At 46.9% G+C, this 23,779-nt stretch overlaps 1 protein-coding gene and 1 non-coding gene across 2 annotated transcripts; both read right to left on the bottom strand.

The window, feature by feature from the left end:
• Positions 1-602: 602 nt before the first annotated feature.
• On the bottom strand, positions 603-23,085 carry LOC128732097 (cardioacceleratory peptide receptor-like). The gene is given in 8 exon segments (XM_053825263.1): positions 603-855; positions 1,470-1,761; positions 1,829-1,993; positions 2,067-2,162; positions 2,244-2,441; positions 6,014-6,149; positions 22,345-22,464; positions 22,546-23,085. Coding segments are annotated over 8 exon segments (1,800 nt in total).
• On the bottom strand, positions 7,746-7,819 carry Trnan-guu (transfer RNA asparagine (anticodon GUU)). The gene has a single exon. It is a non-coding gene; the product is annotated as a tRNA-Asn (tRNA).
• Positions 23,086-23,779: the final 694 nt, after the last annotated feature.

Here is a 23,779-nt window from a genome sequence, read left to right as displayed (position 1 = left end):
CCTTGCCCCCGGGCCGGGCGGCTTTCACTTAATGAAACCACTAAATGTGGTGTCACTGACCGCGCGGCGCGCAATCATTAATTCAACCTTCGCACAGGGACTACTTCGTCCTGCCCAACCCGTTGTGGCGAGACAAATTAACTAGACGTACCCACCCCCACAACTGCCACACGATAGCGCGGTCTGGTGGACGGGGATGTAGAATAAATTCGTGTGATTTGAGCAATAGAGAGCCTGCGGACTCGCTTTCAGGACCACCGACGGTCGTTTCGGTGCTTTGCGCCTGGATCCTTGCGGGTGGTATCGAGACGAGTCGTTTTTTGCTGCAGTTTTCGCTCCATTTTGTGCCGCCTTGGGTCACGGTAGGGTTTCGTGAGCCTATCACGTTACAAAATTCGTCCCACAAGCCTTGATGCCCCACGCGGATGCTTTTTTCGTTCACCCGACCGGGGCCGGTCGGCCTAATCGCGACCTGGCTCCAAGGACTATCAGCCGGTCATGTTTATGGGTTCACATTTGTTCTGTGTTTGTTTCTGTTTTCCGTAGGATCCTTTTGCCGGGCGCGTGTTGTTAGGCGTCCTGCCGGTTCTGGCTCAGCTCAGTTACACCTCGGACATTGCGAGCTCCGTCTTGCGCCGCTCGACGATGACGACCCGGGCCGGCCGCAAACAGGACCTTCTGGAAACGGTCAGCGAGGTCGTTAGTGTGCGCATCGAGTCGCTGCTGTTGTGGTTGTGGAACCGGGTGTGTGTCGTCCCGTTCACCACCGTCCCGTTGCCGTCGGGCATCGTGCCAGAGTCCTGTGGTCTGCAGCACCATTTGGTGGACCACAGCCAACGGAACGGTGGCAATCTCCTGGAATGGGGTGAGAGAGAAACGATGAAAAGATCAGGTAAAAAAAAAATTAATACCGATTTGACAGGGTGTTGCGCCAGTAATAAAGATGGAACCCCCTCTTTCGCCACCGCAATGCACTCGGATGAGGTTTTATGAAACTTTAAAAATCTGCCACTTTGGGTGAGTAGATTTTCATCGCCTTGTGTGCCGGCCCCGGCAGATGACGTCTGTGGGTGTAAGCGAACGACCAGCAAACGATCGGAAATTTATCAGCGTAAATCAATAAACCGAGCGTTGTGGTGGGAAAATTATTACGCTCGTAAAGCAAGCACCTGCTGGGATGGAATAACTCAAACCCACGCTTGCATAGTTGACGCGAACGTCCGTCCGTCCCAACGGATCTGCTTCCTCGCCATTGTGGGTGGATACTTCAATCAAGCAGATTGTGTATTAAAATTAAGAACACATTGCCCCAGAGGTAAATCTTAGTTTAACGTCCATTCCCGCTTTGAAGGGTGCACGAAATCGAACAAAGAGTTTGCTTGGCGAAGGAAAACTGTAACGTTTATAACGGGTGCATTATGGGGCGTCAGTTTACCAGTTTTCCGTACCGTCTACGATCCAATACTCACTTTATCATTCGGCACATCTGGGTGGAAAAGAGACAGTAAATGAGCGGGTTAGCGGCAGAATTGAGTGGAGCTAGGCTCTGGACGAACGATGCGATGGCGATGTTCCTTTGTGTCCTTGGGATCTGCTCGAACACCTGCAGCAGATCGAAGACGATGTACGGTGACCAGCACAGCACGAACACGATCACGATCACGATCGTCATCTTGACTGTCTTCACCTTAGCGCGTGGGATGATTCCCCGAGAACTGGCCCGTCGACTCGCCAAATCGGCCATACCGTTGTGTGTTCGATCTGCAAAGTATTGGGCGTGAGATCAGTAACGAAACCGTGATTCGAGAAGCTAGAACGCCGCACTTACCGATCGGACCGAGGATGGTTCCTTTCGCCCAGATCGTGCGCACGATAATTGCGTAACAGGCGGAAATGATTAACGCCGGGATGACGAACAGTGATCCGCAAACCCAGCACATGTACAGCTGCCATCGCCACGCCTCAACCAGATCGATCCAGCACTGCATTTTTCCTAAAAAAAACAACCATTACGCTATAAGTGTGAGAGCGACAGCTGCCGTGGAACACTTTTCATCAACACCAACCCTCTATTAGTCGCTCCTCGTACAAGTACGTTATCGGTAGGGAGAAAAGGATGCTGAAGCTCCATGCAGCTGCCACCAGCTTGCGAGCCCGGCTCCCTAAAGCAACAGCAAGAAGGACATTCCGTTAGTTAGCCATTGAATGGCATCGGTTAGCGGAAGCGTGGTGGCGATACTTACAACAGCCGGAAAAATTCATCGGATGCGTGATGGCGTCGTATCGGTCGATGCTGAGAGCCACCAGGACGTACGTGGAAGCGTAGGTGATGCATACCTGGACGAAGCGGATGGCCTTGCAGGCGGCATTTCCGGCGCGCCACACAACCGTTATACGCCCACTGATGTCCGTTGGAACGTTCAGCAGCCCAACGCAAAGATCTGTAAACGAAACAAAACGCACATCATCAGTGTACAGAGCGATTTACGAGTGCTGTAAAATGGAAGCAGTGCCGGTGTAGTAATCAAATATAGAAAACAATGCAAATATCACTGTATGGCCAAAACAACAAGTAAAGCTAGCAAAGGGCGTTGAGTTTATTTATTGATCAATGAATGAACTTATCAATGGCACCATGTTAGTTTTTACGATTACCCTCGAATAACAATAGTTGATAGATGCCAAATCGGTATGTTGATGATATTATTCCAGCAAATGAGATATAAAAAAACTTCTCCACCGAATGAGGTTAACCTTTAAGAATATTCCCTTTTCGATTAAAGAAACCATCAAGCATTCATTATAAAAAAAAACTCAACGACACAATCCTTTCAACTACTCACAGTAACTTTCGCCATTTCCTTCGAGGTTGTTACTTCGCTCCCATACCGAGAACCGGCGAATTACTTCTCAAATGCAATCGTTGCTCGATTTACTGCTCGGAAGTTGGTCCTATAAATTTCGTCCCATAGCTCACCGTACAAATCGCGATAAATAGTAGTGACGGAGCGTGGCATAAATCTGCTCACAATTTATGTGCCGCCAGAACGCGACCAAAGGCCAGAACGTACCTCATAGCGCACGATAAAGTTCGCTGGAACAATTTGGACCTCCCCAGCAAGTGGCCGGTCGCGTGGTTTACCTAAAGAACACGGTCTTCAAGATATGACGACGACCGAACTCGACCAAACTCGATAGGACTGGTCGCGCCGGTAGTATGTTATTTTTATGATCGAAGTAATGGGAACGTAGTAATTGAATGAAGTTTTTCCTTCAGGCACCCACTAACCAACGACCAAGGACACGACGAAAGCGTAAACAAACTCGCCACAGAAAGTGCGCCGTCATTTCACCGCCAATAAGCGAATCGGAGAATATGATTTAAAATCGAGAACATCGTGTTGGACGGAAAGCGATGGAATGGATTGGTTTTCGACAGGTCAATGGAAAACCTTCGCCTTCTAGATGATTAATCGAATATTGAATAATTTTGACAAGTGAAATACCTCAAAAAGAACCGAAAACCTTAAATGTGCGACCAGACCTCACTCTAAATGAGTTTCTTGTAGAAAGGGACTATTTTTAGTCCAAGCGCTTTTCCCACAAGTTTCGTCGATTGGATGGGAAACGCGTCCATAATTGTAATTTAATCAACATTATGAGTGTCATTAGTTTGATTAAACATGACCCAAATACGTCGATCAACGTGGCGCACAGTATCGGTGTAAGGAAAATTAAAAAACTCTCCCCAGCAAACATTCCGGGACATTCCATCCCAGTAATTCACTAAACCAACCGTTAACCTCTTTGATATCGTACGGCGGGAGTTGTTTCGTCCAGACAGGACTGTAATTTTCTCGCTTTCCTCCTTCCGTGAGCTCCGTTCCGAGGAGTCCTTCAGCTCTACTTTCCATTAGCAGAAGATTATCTCTAATTACAGCGCTATTGGTCTCTTATTGTTTGCATAAAATGTGGAGCACCATCTGTCCGCTAACGGGAGGGAGGATAAGAAACGAAGCCAAAGCACACGGGATAACAAAAACGTGGCTAGATTTCGGTGCCAGATGGAAAATCGATGCTGATTTCCATTGAAGCAGTAGGGAAAAAAGACGCTTCTCAAGCGCGCAAACGATGTCCAGCAGCATTAAAGGACTACAAATTGCGTGCATCTTCGGGCAATCCGTAGAGCAAGCACATTTCAGGACTCGCCTGGGTGGTTTTTTGTTCTTTTTCAATCTTTTCACGCTCTCGATACCCTTCCGTCCTGTTTATGTGCTGGCTCGGTGGTGCTTTGATCTCCCGCCGACTTTTCTGCATCCTTGAATCGGGCGTCCTGCGAAACGGGAGCGCACGCTTCGCTTGCGTCGTTGGACAATATTTCCGTGTATTGTTACGCGTTGTTTCCACCCACCAGAAACGCATCCCAGCAAGCATAAGGACATTAAATGGGGCGAACGTGAACAAACAACAGCGCTCCCGTCGTTGCCCCGCTAGCACAAAAACAAACGCGCAGCAGTTCCCGTTCGAACGCAAGGACACATAATTTGTATTCATCGCCGGGTTCGTGTTTACGGGATTGATGATTGTCTTGTTGGTTATCCCTTACGCGATCGTGGGTTTGTCCCCGGGGCGGGTGGGTGACCGGTCCCGCCCCGAAATGACGACACGACGCTTGCGGTGACGAAGAAACGCAACGTGAAAGATGATTCAACTTGTGGAATGACAAAAGTTTGACCCCGTTTCCGCCCTCAGCAGCGGGCCGGAAGTGGGTTAAGTGTGGGGGTTGCAATGGGAGGAAGTGCTCGGTGCCAGTGGCCTTCCCAATAGCGAGGGGGTTTGCATCAAATCACCCACAACGTCGCATAAAAGCATCGTTTAAAGTAGATATGCTTGGATGGGTTTTGGCATTTTTTGGCCGCGCGTCATGTTTTGCTTCCACTGAAAGGGCTTTATTTCGCTTATCCTAGGCTCCGACCACCACTCGGGATGACGCATCGGCAAAGGGCCAACGTTCGCACTAGACGCGCTTTTATGGGCCAAAGTTTCCGTGCCACGAGACAAGGAAAATGACGAACGAACGGTGGCGAGGTTTGGCGATTTGGGATCCGTCCGCGCGTCATTTTACTGCTCTTCGATGCTTCGGCGGACTTTTACGGTTTAAAGCAGCCCGTATTTTGCTTTTTTTTTGCTTTTTTTGTGTCGAGGGTCAGCATTATTTGGCATTCGATTACGTCGAACGAACGTTTCGGCCGAACGCGAAGCCAACGTAACTGGATTAAGGGCTTCGATCTAATCGATGAATCCTTCGCATTCCCATAGCTTGAGGATTTGCTCGCTTGGGAACCTCAATTCGGAAAGCAATTTAAGCCTTACCGGAACTGTAATCCTGTAATAAGGTGCCTTCTAAGTTACGCTGACCGAAAAGGAAGACGAACAAGAAATTCTGCGAAATCGAGACACAAATCTAACGGAGTACCAGTAGCGGCAAGAGATAGCGCTTTATCGCAAGAACTCATTTGCATTGTGTTGTGAAATTTACGGAATTCTCAACAAATACAATATTTGTTGAGTATGGAAAAAAATTCACAGAAAATCATATACTGTACTTCAAATGTTACCATTTGCCAGAACATTTTTACGTTTCTCGATTTTAATTAATCAGTGAAATCCATTTCTGTGACTTAACCATGCTCATCTACTTTAGCCAGGGGGACTTCACTTCAATCTCCAGGGGGACACCAATTTCCATTCCGACGATTATTTGTACTCAGCACAGCTCAGATGCAGCATCCACCAGCAATACTGAAAACAATTAAAATTATGAAGCACACTCGAAATGAGTTGCGCTCACGTATCAAGAGGAACGATTGTAATTTCAACGGAGTTCCAAGAATTGACTTTACTTTTGTAACGTTTTTAATATATGTATTGAGGGCGTTTTTACGAAAATTAAAACCTCGACGATGTTTCAATTAAAAACGGTCATGACATATTGAAGCGATGTTGTACTTACCGGCGATAGCGAGCTGTTTGATGAAGAAATTCATTCGTGACTTGCGTGTACGGTTGAGCATTAATGTTACGAGGACAGCCGAGTTTCCCAGCACGATCACTGCAAAAAGCACCCATAACACCGTCAACTGTTCAGTCTAAAAAAAAAGGGAACAGAAAGAAGGACAATTAATAGGGACGAAAATTGACTCGAGCGCATTTGGATGGACGATCGTTGGGTTGGCATTGGAAAATTATTATTTACCCCAGATTGTATGCAATACGCAATACACAAACTAATTGTGACTGAAATTGTTAACATTTGAAATCGCTTCATGTGAGTACGCGTTCGCACGAATTATGCTCTGCTGATCGCAAGATTTCGTCATTCGAAACGTGCTTCCACGTTTGGAACGTATTAAATTAAGGGAAAGTCTCTATGCGATACACAATTCTAGGTACAATTAGCCGCGTTGCTTTTAATCGCCTGTGCTACACTTCCTACAGCCAGTTTACGAACCGTTCCGCCTTTATGGCCGCCGTCATGGGAACATAATTGACATCATTTCACCCGAGCCGACGCCAGGTGTGACGAGTCCGTACAAATGGTGCTAAAATTCATTCGCACTTTAGCAAACGAACGCTTCTTAGGATCGACTGTTGTGTGGGATCCTTTCTCCGTAGCAACGGCGTCGAAACTTTCTCCATTCATGTTGCGACTCGCCAACTTGGTCCCATTCAAAATATTGTGACGCCTCTTGATACTTGATGCTTGTTGGCGCTCCACGTTCACCTGTAGAACCTACCCTTAAATCCTGCTTAACAGAATTGGGCAAAGGCTCACGTTTCCTCGCCATATTCCGGTGGATTAAACACACTCACACCCCGAAACAAAACAGCTACTCTTCGGGCCTTGTTCTGGCAGCCAGACGGAAGCATGTGCGAGCAAACTTGGTCTTGCCGACAAATACCATCCCAGAAGAACATCACGGCATCCGGACCACTCCAGCCGGTCCGACCGTGGGTTGGCTTTAATCAGTGTAATTGAAAGTGATGCAATTTAAGTTCCGGCCAGGCATTTCCACTGGCCGCAGACACTGCACAACCGAACCGGGATGAGCTTTGAGCTTTCGTTAAAGGAATTTATGAAAATGGCCACAGCGGGGGTGGCTTTAAGAGATTGAAAAGACGCGCCTTGACCCCGTTGCGTGGGGTAGCGTTTGGTTTTCTGTTGTCAAATTGCAACGAGGGCGTTTGTTAGTGGTTGCGCCAGGCTAATTACTGCGTCTGGCGTTAATTTTACTAGTTAGATAATAATAAATTGGATTCGCCAACACGCATTTTCAATGCCTGTGGTAGTATATTGGGTAAAATAAGCACTGGAAAGCACAGGCATGAATGGGGAGAGTCATTGCGTTGATGAATAATGGATTAAAGTGGGCCATAGTAAATGAACCTTGTAAATGGGTACATCTTGCCCGCAGCAAATCTCTCAACGTTCGCTTAGTGGTGTCCGATTTCCCTTGCTTCTTAGAAGAGATACTTCTGAGCCAGAAGTGACATAATTATTTAAGACCAAACATCAACCTCAAATTACTCGTTGTTAAAAAAAACTGCTATTCTAGCATTATTCTTTCGCAGTCATTTATTATAAACTTACTGGAAGCAGCAGGAGTCCGCGAGCGATAACTTTCGAACCTAAGCATATTAACATTCATTAATAAAATGGATTTGTTTAAATAAAAAACTTTTCCCGCCCCCGGGTGGACTCGAACCACCAACCTTTCGGTTAACAGCCGAACGCGCTAACCGATTGCGCCACGAAGGCGATGTATGTTCTCGCATCTTTATAACTACAATTGCAACATCGAAGCACTTAGGAATGAATCATATTCATGATAAGCGACCACGAATTATATGTTGCTTTTCGATTCTATGATGAAAACAAGGTGACCATTAACATGTTGACGCTGGTACGATGTCCGATAATAACCTAGATTTAGAATATTATATCAACACATAGCTAACAACGGTCGATAATTGGAAAAGTTCACGCCTTTCGGCTGTGTTCCATCATGTTAAACACGTTCAATTTCATCTCTACTCGCTCGAACATCCTCGAACATCGCGATACCATTAACGCATCGGTCTGCATTCCACGCACGTAGCGTCGTGATTAAACAATGTTGCTGTCAAATTAATGCGTTCGCCCAGCGGTAGACGAACCATTTACTACGATTCGTTTTCTTGCTCGCGTTATCATCAACATACCGGTGCGATTGTACGCATCGGAACAGTAATTATGGCTGCCAAAATATTATGTTTTATCATTTTACGCTTCAGTGAAGCAAAATCGGTGTGAACCTGGCACCGAGAAACTCGCTAGGCGTTACCTTCACTTGATTGATGCACCCCAGATTGCAGCACGATTCGACCCGTAGTATTTTTTTTAATTCCCGCAATTACCGCGGACTTCATGGGCGCTGACGGTCGCGCAATTAGTGAAATGTCACGCAGAGATTAAATATTTGTGAAATAACTTCGAGTGGCAGGTACGCTAGTTCGCATATTAAACGCAGCTATTTATAGGACGAAAATGCCCCGAATATAGCATCTCAGGGCACGACGAGCCAACGACATCGTAGAAAACTTTCATACGTCTGCGTCGCACTCAGACGGTGGAAGAAAATTCCATTCACCAGCTCTTTACGCGTCGCCCTGTACGCGCCGCGAAACCGTCTCTATTTTCTCAACAATTTCGAGCGCATAATGGCACGACATCTCGCATAAATTCCTTTACTGCGAAATATTCCACGGCTACGTACCTGTGATTGTTCCGGCGGAATGTATTCCCGATTTCTAGCATTATGCTCGGCATTCAAGAGCATTTCTAGCCTAGTTCTGACTGAATAGCTTGCTTGAAAATTAAACCGTACACGGAACTAAAATGGTATTGAGCTGCTTCGGCTAGGAAAGGCTCGTATATCCCTGGGGAATGGTGCAACAAATGGTGCACCACTCATCATGCCATTCATTTCATGCCACTACCTTCATGCAAAACTAGCTCTCCATCTTTGGCTCGTGACGCTGTTAGGGTTTTCCAGGATGACAGAGCATGACACGCAACGGCACAAATAGCGTGCAGAAATTATTCACAATTAATTAAATTGCAATAACCTGCGGCTTGTAAACCGCTCGTGGTACGGGTAATTAGATGGTCAGCTTTTCAACGAAAGAAACCCCGACCGTTACCAGCAAACGGACCGACCGAGGCACACACGTGGCCGTCGCATTGGCGTCAATTTCAACAACGCTCCCCCTGACGGACGTCTTGGGAGAATTCGCCCAAGGAGAACATAACTGGACTCCGTGCGGTGCTCTATATATGTCTCAATTTTAAGAACCAACGCTCGGGGCTGACACCCAGGGCTGCTTCCTTTTTGGACCCGTTCCATCCTGAAGTCGCGACAAGCAGCCCGGTTCGTTTCGGGAACACTTCCATGCGCAGCCCGCAGAGGGACTGGAACCCGTGTCCACTAAAGGGCACATTCGCAGCAACAACCTCAAACGCCGCAGGGAAACCTTACGTGGTCCAACCATCCCGCAGGGGATGGAGGATTATTTATCGCTAGCGGTCGGCGTTGGCTCGAGATCGCGATCGTCACCGAACGCGGTGAACTTGGCAGCGGACAGAACTTGATCGTACTTCGTCACCAACCGTCAACACACGTGGTTTCTGCGGGACCATAAATTGGACGACCGGGAAGACCGTGGACTCGGTGTGCTTTGTTTTTGGGCCGTACGTCAGTGCAGGCCTCCGCAAACTGGATCACCAAACGGCGCGGAGGTATATCACTGATCGTCGAGTGTGGCGAGTCCCGCTGGTGACCGGTGCCTGCGGTGTATCTGCGATCTAGACGAGGCTCTTTCAGAGAACCCGGGACACTCGTTTCGTGGACCGGTAAAGCGCGTACCGTGCGTAGTCAGCAGCTATTCGCATCGGCGGTTCGCATCATTACGGACAGCTGCGTGATCTCGACCTTAAAAGGAGCTACGAATGCTGATTGAGATATAATTTGTATGCCGTCCGCCTTTTTTTTTCACTCCCTAGCTTTGGCGTCTTGATCGGAGTGCCCGGAAGCTGACATCCAACACAACGGTTAGTTGCCTAACGCAAAGCAACGGTGGGCAGCTGGGCTTCAAGCGAGGTGATTTATTGTGGCTGATCGCTCTGTCCGGTACGATCGCACGACGATCCCTAGTTAGGCTTTCTTCGGGGAACTCGGGACAATCAAAGTGAGTTATCTTGTGGGAACTGTCCAATACAGACGGGCTTACGTCGAGTAGGTTGCGTAAGTAGTTGAAATTACGAATGGCGGATGTAGGACGAATGTTTCATTTGTGTTGTACTCATTGCAGGAGCTTTCAAATAAATGTTCAACTGTTTACATGAGATCGGAATCTAAAGATTGGAGCTTGTTTGTCTACCTTCAGAATAGGCTTACGGTGAAAACATCATTCTCTGAGGCACCAAAGTACGTGTTTTATCGTAAACGAGCCCACTAATGAAGCAGCATAGCAAACACTCCTTTTTGCAGAATTTGCCTTGTCCCTGCAAAGCTTTTCATTCTCCACAGGAGCTAATTACTAACAGCATATCAATCGCCTTCAATCACTTCGCCCCGGTCACTCTAATGAACTTGAAGTCGGCTTGGGCTGCGAAACAATGTGGTTTTAATTAAAACTCCCTCCGATGGAGTTATCAAACTGCCGGCACGGAAAAAGGGTAGAGGCGCGTTCCATAAAGCAAAGTAAAACATCTGATTTACGATTTCACCCGCTACGTGACAGCATCCGATACGACTGTCGAGGAATCAACCACACCCGATTGAAATCATAATTCGCTCCGTAATCGCACCGACAAAATCGCATCGGAATTCACGTCTCCGTCGGTGAGCCTGATCGCTTGCAATTAGCGGCTCGACTAGCCACGCGACCGTACGCATCAAACCCAATGGCGTGTGCAATTGGACTCCCGTCAGACTGGTCCCAGTCACGCGAAGGTGTTTTGCGTTTTCCACATTGTAGATTGTAGCCGCGTCCATCCGTCCATCTCGACCCCACAGGGGGAAACCATAAACGGGCTCGAATTTACTTGTAAATGAAGAGTTACGATATTACGATTACAGCTGGGCTGTTGCTCGTGCCCATGCGAAGACCTGCAATGGCAGCAAAATGGGAAGCAATGGCTTCCGGACCAACGGGTGGTTTGAATGGGGCGCGAAAGCGCAACAATTTCCACGTGAGTATCACTTGAAAGGAGCTCTTGGAAGGAGCACAGCACTGCGCACACAGATGGCTTACAACGTGAGCGAGATCCAAGGAACACGTTTAACAAGCTGTGACTAACCACGGTACGGAAAGTGTGATCATGAGTCCTTTTTCATGTTCTCCTTTTTGCAGTTTTTTATTCTTTATTAAAAGGTAAAAAGTTTACTACAAATAACACTCATAAGTTTGTTTGGCTTAGCTTAATTGTCCAAAATCATATAACGAAATCATACAGGACTATGATAAAAGTTTAAAAACTTTTCTGATTCTGTGCGTTTTGTCGTTTGTAATGATATAAAACGTTTAATGTTGTATATAACGTGTTATATGTTGTATAGAGCCCGGTGCTACAATCAGGAAGTTCAACAAGGTTGTGTGGCAAGGCCACTTTATATTTTCCTTTTCAGCTGGTTGGCTTTCAAACGGCACAAAAGCTACCGTGGAAAAACTTGCCGGCTCGTTTACTGCTTGCTACAAAAAAAACTTTAAACGAACCGCTTGGCTCCCTTTTTTAAACGCACATGGGTTTCGGAAACTATTTCTCATGAGCTTGGTATATGGTGATGGCGAACATTTGACGCATGATATAGCTGGCTACTGCAAGCAAGTCAATTAGTTCCCCTGCAACACGCTGATAGCACATTAAAACGGGGTTATGAAAGGACAACTTCATAAGAACGACTGAGAAAGAATTTCAATCAAAACCGTAGCAAGGTTCGTGAATTAACTACAATTAAACAGCACACGGAGAGGACTATCCAGAAAGAATCTTCTACGGAACTGCTGTCGAGAATTTTTTTCTAATTGCTGCTTTAGTTGTAGAAGGGGGTTTCTTCCACAGTGTAACTTCTGATGCGGATTCAAATTAACCACAAATCGAATGGCCACGACATGCATCGATACATGTTGGATTCTTATAAATGCCCGCGTGGAAGCCATCGTATTGATTAACCTCCGTAGCGATTGTCTCTTTTCGTTAAATTGTACTAACGAGCAGTAGTCATGTGACCATATTACAGGTAGAAGTTGCAACGAACTGAGCGAACCTGCAAATCCGTGTCGTCGTAATACCCGCCACGGTTCGACAGCCATCGTTACCATTGGTTATGCGTTATGAAACCGCACTGTCCCAAATAATGAACCGTAATAATGTCACCCGGAATGCACGTAACCGGGGTCACGAACGCTGGGACTTGATTTACTGGATGAACTAAATAAATCACGTGGCATGCAAATGTCCTATCTGATGAGCGAGTGCACAGGATTCTGCTCCTCGGAGTACACATTTAATTCCATAGCGTATTTGCTTCTGCCCAAAAGTGTGGTTATTTACCACCTGTAAAATCAAGCCACGGTGCTCGGATGCTAGTTTTACGAACCACATATTTGTCTTTGTTGTTGACATTATCGGTACGTGATCAATATTCAGATTCACCGGATAGGACGTCCCGCAGGATCCATTTACGCTAGAAGCTTCGAAGCATTGAAATATTTCACGTGAAACATTTCACTGTTGCATTTTAGTTGCGATTAAACGCAGCAACATGCTGTTTTTATGATTTACCCTCTCTAGAACTAAGATATTTCGAGCTTAACTACATCAGATAGATAGTTTCATAATCAACAAACTGCAGCAAACGAGGCCGTTTTATTCCTTTTGCTTTATCTGCACCCGATAAGTCGCTACTTATTGCACCAGATCAAATCAAGCGTTCGCTTAAAATACATATGTATCGTCTGCTTGCAGTGCTCCTCGATTCAACTCATTTATTAAACATTAGCACACACGGCGACGAAGGGGTACGCCTATCCTATCCACCTGCATTCCCACTACACTCTAATCGGCATTCGTCAACGTGTCAGGCTATCTTGATTCATCCCATTAGCAGGGATGCAACTGGGGCTGTTCTGCCGCTTCGACCGTCTTGCAGTAACGAGTGGACAAGCATGTTGCAAGTGTCAGCTGGACAGTCGCATGCAGCTTGCAATATTCATGAAATACGGATTCCAGCGGGGAATTCGCACATGGCGTCCGGTCCTTACACACAATGGTGCACATTAAATTGTGCTCACCCCACGGAATACACAATCGCGCCGGCAATCTAAGGGAGGATGAGTCGCGCCCTGATTGAATAGTGACTCGATTCGAGTGGAGCTGCTGCGGCTGGGACGGGATTCAGGCTCCCAATCAAGGCACCTTGCCAGGGAGAGCATTTAGCATTGCAAAACGCAAACCGACCTTGTTCCGCCGTGTTCGAGCGGCCAATACGGTGGCAGCACGTCTCGAGTACAGGTGCGACGTGCTACAAATCGCAACGAACGATTGTGGCTCCCGTGCCAGATTCTCATGGCAAAGCAAAGTGGCCTTCTAATTATGTCAATAATTAGCACTTTCCCACAACATTTTTCACACCCTTTCGCGGGCAAGTTGTTTCTTTTTTAATATCGACATTACGTTTTAAAAGCGACGCCCGGGACGATACTGGTTGATTGTCAACCAGTTCTAGAAGGCTTCAAACTATCACCTATTGCGGATGTAATTAATCTAATTCTTATGTTAGTCTCGTGCCAGTTTCATGAATTTAAACGGATCCTATCGGGTTACTTGCATCAAACCATTTTCTTTGGTATGAAAACGATTTATGTTTTATGTCGCTTCTAGAAATATGTTACAATTAATTCAAACGCATTGTTTCCTGCAGCTAACACTTCGTTAACGAATACGACACGAGATAAGCATTTCCCACGAATTGTATATTCCGGTTTGATGCTTTGTACCCTTTGCAACAGAGTTTTTTTTTATTTTCGCTACACATCACATACGGTTCCCAGTACGTGTTTGATGTGTGTTCTAGGACAATTCTCTGAAGAAGCACATCAAAAGAGGTATATTGTTTTCCCGGGAAGAAATAAAAAACAATTATAGCTTTAGAAAGCACACTTCCCAAAGAAAAAAACGGATGCTTCGAAACGTAAAATTCGAACAGTTTGCGCGAACGTATGGTATTGGTAGCACAAGAAGGACCATATTAAATTTTGAAGTTATTCCACTTTAATGTAATGAAATATCCATAAATATGTTTAAAGCTCGTGAAACGCTGCGCAAAGCAACATGTTAGTTTAATTGAACTGAATTGTGCTGCGAGTCCGTTGACACTTTGCTGCGATCTCGTACGACCAATTGGTGGCATATCTTCGGTGTATTCGATGCGTACTGCACTCTGCAAACCCTTCGTCCCGTCGGAGAATAATAATTAACACGTATCAATGTATCAAATGCAGCGCAACCGCAAGCGGAACCGGAATCGATCCCGATCGATGGATGGGATGAGCGCGATCGATCGAGCTGGGATGGAAAAAGGGGGAAGCAAAAAAAAACACACACACACATACACACACAATCCCCAAGCCGGTTTGCAATTACGGCAGCGAAATGCATCTACGGGCTGTCGGGTGAAGGGTCTCAAACGCCCGAAACCACAATCCAACACCCGGAGCATTCTTCAAGATCGCAATCGGTAAGAAATCGGGTTTTTTTCCTTAACCGCGAGTCGACCAAGCCAATCATATTCTTCGCCGGATAAAAGCCACCGCTTTGCAGGCGTCAGGGCGATGGCTGCTTTAGCTTATGTCGCCTTTTTTTTACTTCTTGGCTCCTGTATCTCAGCCACTCTGGAATGTAACGCACCCAGCGTTTGCACCCTATTCAAACCCATCCGTTGGTGGGATGAATCTGTTTTTGTTTTCCATCGCTCTTCGCGAACACTTCACTGCATCCGTTCGTGGTGCAATTGCAGGCGCTTGATGGTTCATTTTTTTTTTTTTCATCCATCCAACCACTGCCCGTAAGCTTCACGGGCCTTTGCTCTAGGAGTCGAAAATAATGAAGTGTTCAACAGATTAGTTAATTAGCTTCTCCTGCCGTGGCTCCACGACGCACGAGCGCGCCCGAGAGTGGCTCTAAATTCTTCACGATAATGATCACAAATCAATAAACTTCAAAGCAGAACGTCCACGTTCGGAAGCGCTGGGCGAGCGGACGCTCCCGGGCTGCCATTTCTTTCCATTTGTATTTTCTTTACATTCACCACCTCCTGGTCGAGGCACACCACCGGAGAGATGCTGCCTTGATTTTTTTTGCCCGCCTTCCTATTCACGGACCGCCGGTCCTGACCGCGGCCTTAATTGCAGCGGGATAATTGAACAAGTTTTTGCTGTTTTGATGAATTCCTGCTCGGTGGGGCCAGCATGCCACCGGCAGATGGCACCACACATGATCGTGTGCGTGTGTGTGTGCTTGTTGCAGTTGCAGATATGTGTTTTTTTATAAACCACTCGCGAAATAAATAAAAAGAAGATCGTGCAGCGAACATAACTATCTCCCGCATACCTGCGAGATTGCGAGATAAACGTGGAAACGATTGCTGCACCCTGTGGCAGCAGACGGGAGCAGCCAGGGCGGAATTGACGAACGGAATTGACTGGTTTGTGGAGAAAGGTATGAGTGACGATGGGTCTGAACGGATCGGAGAACGTAGAGGATTTGCTGGCGGGACGAGTGCAAACAAACGGCGAAGTGAGCAAACCACGAGGTGCAACCTTTCCAAGGAAGGAAAGAAACATATTCTCTGCGTTTGCTGATGGCGTTTTTTTTAAGTGTCAAAATTGACCGGGCATTCAAAACTAATGACTCAATCGGGGAATCGCGGACCGGTCACATTATTTACAAATAATATTAATTATTTTCATATATTATTACGGTTGGTAAACAATTCTAAATATCTCAGATATACCTCGATGTCACTGTGAAACAACCGCATTACCTTTTCAACGCACAATCGTTCACAAAAAAAAACAATCAAACCAATATCAAACCGAAATCAACCACCAGCCACTCCACGTCCGAAAGACTCTTCAACACCACCGTGCAAATCGTTTCCAGAGGTGAAGGATGTAGAGTGTTAAGAAATCAAATCCAACACTTGACATGTCTCAGGCACGCACGAGCCGTATTTGCATCCCATCAGGCGCCATCATTCACGGAACCATCCAACACACTTTCGCCTTCAACGGCAGAATGGTCCACTCGAAACGCCTGTCTTCCTAGAACGGTATCATCGTTCGCCCGGCAAAAGGACTTCCTTCCGGCTGAAGAGCTTGTAAGTCAACGTGGTACCATCTACCTTTCTAGCATCCCTCGTGGATGTGGTTCCAAACCGTCGCTTCTGTCGGATTCCGGAGCGAGGAAAAGCTGTATCCTCAGGCGTGCCGAAGATCGTAAATCGACTGCCGCTCTGCTTTTTCTGTCCCAACAAATTATCGCCCCGATGGTGCATGTAATCGGGCTGGGAATCCGACGTTTGCTTAATCGGCTTCCGACGTTCGTTGCGTTCCTCAAGTACCGCGAAACCGTCACACGGAACACATCTTGCAATCCGGTTCGTGAGGTGTCTGCAGCAATGACGAGACGCTTTGAACGGTTCCCAGGAAAGCCCTCTAGCCCCGATCGGTGCGATTCAAATCAAGATAAATGTTAAAATAATCGCCAACAACCATGAAATCGATGAAGCACTCGCTCAGGCTGCCACCCAAGCCGTACCACGGTGGTTGTGGCGAGTCACATACGATTAGTGTACCATCGGATGGGTTATGCTAATTCCTGCCAGCATTACACCGGGCCCTTTTGCGCCATCACGGCATGTGTGCCTTTCCGTGGTGCGTGTGCCCTCCACGATGTCGGTGCTCCTACCGTGAGGGAACGGAACCCTTCAGAACCAATGAAGGCAGCAAGTTGGGAATTTGATATTAGCGTGCCGCTCTGGAAGATGACAACTGTTCTCTTACGCGGAAACTGGTTTGCTTTCGTTCGTTTGCACGCGTGTTCCGCTCGACTTTTACAATCGCAAACGCACGACTTGTCAGCCTCCGGCATCGATGCCTTTACGAGATCTGCATATGTAGCACGTGTCGCAGGCAATGTACCACAAACAGTCAATTGAATGGACCAACCAAGCACCGACTCGTACCGGCTGGGTAATGGAAGGAATTGGAAAATTGCGTACTCGACCCCATCGATGTCACATTGTGGACCTGATGGGCAATCATGTTCACTTTCCGTTCATTAGGAACACCGGGCGAAGCTATTTTTACTTCCTAGAAATGCTATGCTAGAGGTGAAAGAAGCTTTTTAATAACACAAAAGAGGCACTTGAATGGGCACTTATGCCATTTACCTATTTGGAAAGTGTTCTGTTGTTGAGAGTTATTTTTATTCAACGATAAAAATCAATGAATTTTTGATGAAAACTCGGCAACGATTTCTCATGAAGGATGTAAGTAATTGGATTGATTTGGTATGAATCAGATCTCATTGAAACGGAATGTATAACATTTTAATAGTGAGAGAAATTTCCACAAACGACGGTTTCGCGGATTTTCGTCTTCACATGTGGCTTTGATCTTCAACTTATGAGATAAGTGATCAATTCTTCGAAAATAAGACATCGTCGTTTAAGGTCAAACATATACCTTTATTTGAACCTTATCATTTAATTCCAAGGATTCCCGGTCAATCAGTTACTAATGTAAAATTCATTGTGTTCACTTTGGAACGCATGCAGTTTGGGCGTACATTCTCAATTCAATTTTCAATGATAAAAGCTCAGCTCAAGCGGATAATTAAACATGTACATCAATCTTGAGAATGAGTTTTTCTTTTAACTGTCCCATGGAGAAAGTATACTATCTGGCAAATTGATCTACTCTACAATACTGATAACCATTCCAACTATTTCCACTGAAACCGGAATAGGTATAAACCCATTCATTGAAGAAGCCTGCATGTCTTATCGTGTCTAATTCAGCATCACACACAGTAAACTACAGTAAACGCCGCAGATGTCGATTATGTTGGTGAAAAGCTTCTCTATATCGAAAAACCCTTAAAACGAGTACACTTTTGCACGACTTGCCGCAGGAGTTATACCTTCGTTTAATTATTTTCATATCAGTGTCTCGCATAGTTTGTATGTAATGTAGCCTGATACAATCAACATTTGGGTTCGATTATGGATACAATGTTGCCGAGATATACGTCTCCGAAAGGCTGCACAACAGCACGTACTCAAGTGTTTCAGAGAGAGCCGGTTTCAGAACCATTCTTCCAGCCGCTTTTGTGGAGGATTATTGGTATTCCAAGAAGGACCCCTTGGGCCAATGTGCAAAATCCATTTAATTTATGATCCTTCAAAACCGGTAGCACGCTGATGAAAGCGACTAATACTCATCACCGACCGATTACAATCCAGTTTTCTTCCTTACTGCAGCCGACAAGTGCGGTAGGGTCTGCTTTGTGCGATGAGTTGACTTCTTAGAAAATTCTCTTAAGATAAAACGAAGCTGTAAAGTTGCTAAAACAGGTTGATTTACCACGCCGGCTCCTTGCTTAGGGGTTCAATCAAATCGACATTGCGAATTTCAAACAGCGTAGAGAAGGATTAAGTTGCTTTTATCTTTCGATCCACTGGCATGGTTATAGGAATTATCCACAGTTTATTAGAATAACCCACTGACATTTCAGCTCACTGCCACCGGGCAACCGACAATAGTATTTTTTTTTTCAATTCCTTCAGATTAACAAACCACCCTAAACACCATCAAAACGGTGCCAATTTCACATACATAATTTCATCACCACCGGCATGCAGAAGAGACAGGCAGAATTTATTCATATTTTCTTTTTTTATTACGCTCCATTACCGTACGACCGCCGCTCGCTTGCGAAAGCCGCAAGGTGTCCCAAAACGCATGCAAATTGCTTCATTTGCCCGACCCCAGTTCCGACGGGCATTCGAAACAAGAACCACTGGCAGTGGAACCGGAAGGCATCGGCAAACGGGCCGTCCGGACGGTTCCCCTGTACGGTTGACAATTTAATCCATCGACTCCGGTGCTCCGGAGTGCTTACCGGTCTCGACCGATTCTCGACGCATTTCAATGAGGCCTTGGGCCTCTGACTGCCAAAGCGTAACCGGAAACCACTTTCGGACGGTACTGCCGTTTATGAAGTCTTAAACTCGCAAACGACGGGGTGGTTCGGTTTCCGGTTGACTGGCTTGCGAATGGGGAAGCCGTCAGAGAAGGTGTGGTTGTGGTGTGGTTGCAATAAAAAAAATGAGAACATTTCCCACTTCCCTAGCCGCTTTTCGTGAGTGCCGGAAGCGACGAGACGACGATCGATTGAAAGAGTATACTCTTGGGCAATTCTAGACCAGATGAAATTGTCGGATGTTTTTGTTTTCCTGGCCTCACGGAAGAGTATTGATTGGTTTTGGGTTTCTGTTAAACTAAGGATATTATTAGTTTTGAAGAAAATTTTTGTTGTAACAAATTTTGTAATTGAGTCCTTAAAGAATATCGTTCAAACCTACTGTAGAAAGTCTTTTAAAATAATATTTATCTGCAAACGAGTGGATCGCTTTCGTTCGTTTTTCAGACGATTTTAAATCTTCTCTTTTGATGACCTGGCAAATAATTGTTATTTTTCCCACACTTCAATTATCACCTTCATAAAAATTCTGCTTTCGCCAACATTAGCCCAATTGCGACGATTGATGTACGTCATAAGTTTAAGCTACTAAAGCATTGAGTATTGCATCAAAAACTGTAAAACAACGCATCTCGTCCATTATCCCGTTCCAGGTTAGCACAATTAACCCTTCAGGCGCTTGAAAAATGACGCACAAGTGCGACTTTGTTGCATTCGACAGCAAAAAAAAGGGCCCATGTAACAACCTCCAACCACCGTGTGAAAAATGGCCCTTGCACGTTTCCCTCACATGTGCGAGAACGGAGAAGGAAAAACTTCGTGAAACAACGAGCAGTTAATTGTTCGCTCATACCCGCGTCAACCCCTTCATATGCCGGTGATGGCCCATCACCAACAGGCGTTCGGGCTAGGACGCATTTTTGGTTCTGGTTTGGTTGCATAATCTTTTTTTTTCAATTTCCCATCCCCATTGATGGGGGTTGAAAGGTGTCAGTAGTGAAGAAAACAAAAAAAAAGGACCCACCTACACGGAACCCACCCGGTGGGCGTGCATGTTCGTTGGCAGGTGGCTCCATTAACCCCGCAACAAAGCGCCCTCGCAGCTCTACGGCAGACCGTAGCGTTTGATAAGCGATTTTAATTGCTTCTAGCTGTTGCTTTTTGGTTGGCAATAGCTTCCGGCCAGCGTGGACCACCATCCGGCCAAGCAAACTGGGTTAAGTGATGGGATTTTACGAGCCTGATTTCGCGGCAATGTTGAAACCTACCGACTTGGTGCGATTGTCAACGCACGGCCCACGCCACAGCGGTCAGAACGGGCACGTGGGTTTTGTGGGACCATAAATTTCCACTTCCGTAAGGAAGCAACCCTCCATGTGGCCCCGTGGCCGGCGACCGGAAGGCGATCGTCACGCGAGCCTTTTCGATAGCTAATCGGTTTTTCGGCTCCGATTTGTGTTGGTCGATGTTATTTTTCCGGTGCTTGGTCGCATTGTTTCGCGTTTGTTGGCGCCAGTCGGGCTCCTACTCGGCGCTTGGTGCGAATGTGATGACGGAAGTTTATGGATTGCTGTAAATCGGTCCCTTTTGCCGACAAGTGGATCCATTTGGTGCCATTAAACCCACCGCGAAGGACCATTTCGATTGCCGAGCTTTAATGAGTTTCGTCCCTTAGCAACCAAGGAACGTCTCACGGCTTAGCAGATCCTTTAGCAAAAGTAGGCAGCTCAAAATGTAACGAGATGTAATGAATTCCGTAAGTCCATTCCGTAAGTCGATTGAGATTCCTTTTTCAACAGCCAGGATGAATGCACACCACCGTGTGATCCTGATTCATTTTCCACAATTCCCTTTCCGTACTCTTGCAAGTCGCTTTAGCTCGGCCTAATTGATTCGCCAGCCTGTAAGATCGGCTTATGTAAGAACCATCATCACATCCTCCAATTTCGCATGCTACTCCATCGCTCCGTTCCGTTGCTAGGGCTTTCGATCCGGTGCTTTTTCCCGCGCCAAATATACATCGGAGCTGATGAGAAATGCTGCCCCCCGAGGGGCGTCCAGAATGTCTCTGGAGCGTTCACCGAGCCAAACGGCGTCGTGTCTTCGCTCCCAACGGTTAGCCAAGCTCACCGTCCCGAGCACAATCTCTATAAATTATTCCGTCTAGACAAAATCAATTCAGTGCAGGACGCTACGAATGCGCGAGTCTTCGGAGCACCGGGTCGGCGTTTGCGAAGGTTCTGCCCTCAAAACGGCCGCCAGCATCTCCGCAAGACCCGAGACTCCGAGAAGATGGGCCAATGATAATGCCGCCACACGGTACGCCACAGGCCCTGCTCGACTGCCGACACAGTAAGTTGGTGCAAAATTAGAACCAATTCGTGTACCGCGTCAGGATGATGCTCCGTGAGCTGTGTTGCACTGCGAATCGCTCATGGAACCATCAACAAAATGCGACAAAAATGTCCTTCGAAACCGAATCGAGCTATCGACGCGGTTACGGTTAGGGATCAAAGATCCAGCAGCGCGGGTTTTGCGAAATCGCGAGCAAATTCGGTGAAACCAGATAATATTATACGAATTGTGTCAAAAATCCCCCGAATTCCGTCACGAGGTGTTTGGAGTCTTTTGCTAACACAGTGTTTAGTCCGTGCCAGCCTCGGAGCGTGTCTTCGCGTAACGAGGCTCGAAAATTGAGCCAAACGAAAGTTCCATCCACCGATGGCTTCATGAAGGTTGGCTTCTCCTGGCAACCTCTCATCGTTGCGACGTCGCGAAAGGCCACGGGCAACATCGAAAATGGGCTTCGCTTTCTCGCTCGATTGGCTCGCGAAATCTCGTCAACTCGGACGCTAATGCACTCGTATACTTTTATTGCCCTCCTCCCAAAGAGAGCCGCGTTGATTTTGTGGCCCACCAAATACAACAACACAAAAAGCCCACAGGACGACGTCCGTGTGCTGGCCGCAACTTACCTGATAAAAGTAAAAGGAATTTATCTCCTCACCACGAGTCCCGTTGTCGTCGGCTGCACCGTTCACGGTCGCAATGATGGACGCACCGTCACCGCTGGTCGCGGGTGGCGCTAAAAGGACCTGTTAAATTTTACGACCCAACTCGTCAGTGTATGGGAATGCGATTGCTGAAAGAACGAAGAGCAACCGCTCCGATCTTACCTGCGATAATGCCGGCGTAATGTTCATGCCAATGGCATCATTCACCGCACCGAACGCTCCAAATCCGGGCTCGGTAGGCCCGGGAAGGTTCCGGATGGTTTCCACCTCAGCCGGATTGCTCAGGATCTCCGGTCCACTGCCGGGTGAGGCCGTGATCGAGTCGTCACCAATGATGCCGAACGTGTCCGGCTGCGCCCGGAAACGCATACTCGAATCGAGCGCACTTCTCACACCAACACCAAGGGCCAGCTCGGGCTGCACGGCGTTGAACCGCAAACGAATGTCTTGCTCGGGACGCACCGCGTGATCTAGACACGTGCCTCCAAAGGTGCACATCTCGCTGGAAGCGATGGTACCGATGGTTGCTGGAAAACCGAGAAGCTGTCCCGAGGGTACCGGCATGACATCGAACTTGTATCGCGCGTGCTCCAGAAGATGTGTCGTTGCTTTACGTCGTTGGCCACCGAAGGGCTGCCGGGGATTGGCATGATACTGACCGGTGAGTTGTCGCAAGTTTGCCTAGGTGGGCATCGGTAGCATGGTCCCAGGTACCCTAGCCCACCGGTCGACATCTCCACGGCATCCACGCGCTTCAGATGTTGTGATAGTGAGCTCAGTGCGTGATAACGACGTGCTGCGATGGAAACGAGTGTTTCGATTCGTTTAGATGACTGTGAAAATGGAGAAGAAAAGCGAAAGTGTCACATAACCAATGTCAAAAGTCATAACCAATTCATAACGCAAATGAGTGTTTTGCTTTACGCTCGGAACGTCCTTTTTATGGTTATTTTATTGAGTCACATTTGTCCGAACCAACACAAGCCCACGTGGTGCCCAAAACGCACGTGGTACAAGTTGGCACAGTTTCCAGAGCACCAGCTTCCAAAAACGGAGTACCTCCGCCCGAAGGTAAACAGCTGGCAAAAATCCAATCTCTACGAACTGCGGCTCCTCGTTTGTCGGATAATTGAGTTACACATTATCAACATTCCGGTGATGGTTCTTCCGCGCGTGCTACGGAAAACGACAACGTTTCGCTCGGAAAATACGTACTTCTGCTCGACTTTAGGCGGAATTGGAAACGTCCACCGGTGGCGAAAATACGCAAACATTCATCTACCACGGTCCGGTGTTCATATTTTCTCACACAACGACGGCTTCCCGCCTCGGCACGCAACGAGCTGCCCTTTTGCCTGACATAATTCGGCCCCCGACGTCCGTTGCTATGATCCCA

This window comes from Anopheles nili, chromosome 2 (genome assembly GCF_943737925.1).
Source record: "Anopheles nili chromosome 2, idAnoNiliSN_F5_01, whole genome shotgun sequence".
Classification (NCBI taxonomy): domain Eukaryota; kingdom Metazoa; phylum Arthropoda; class Insecta; order Diptera; family Culicidae; genus Anopheles; species Anopheles nili.
This window is presented reverse-complemented; position numbering and strand designations above follow the sequence as displayed.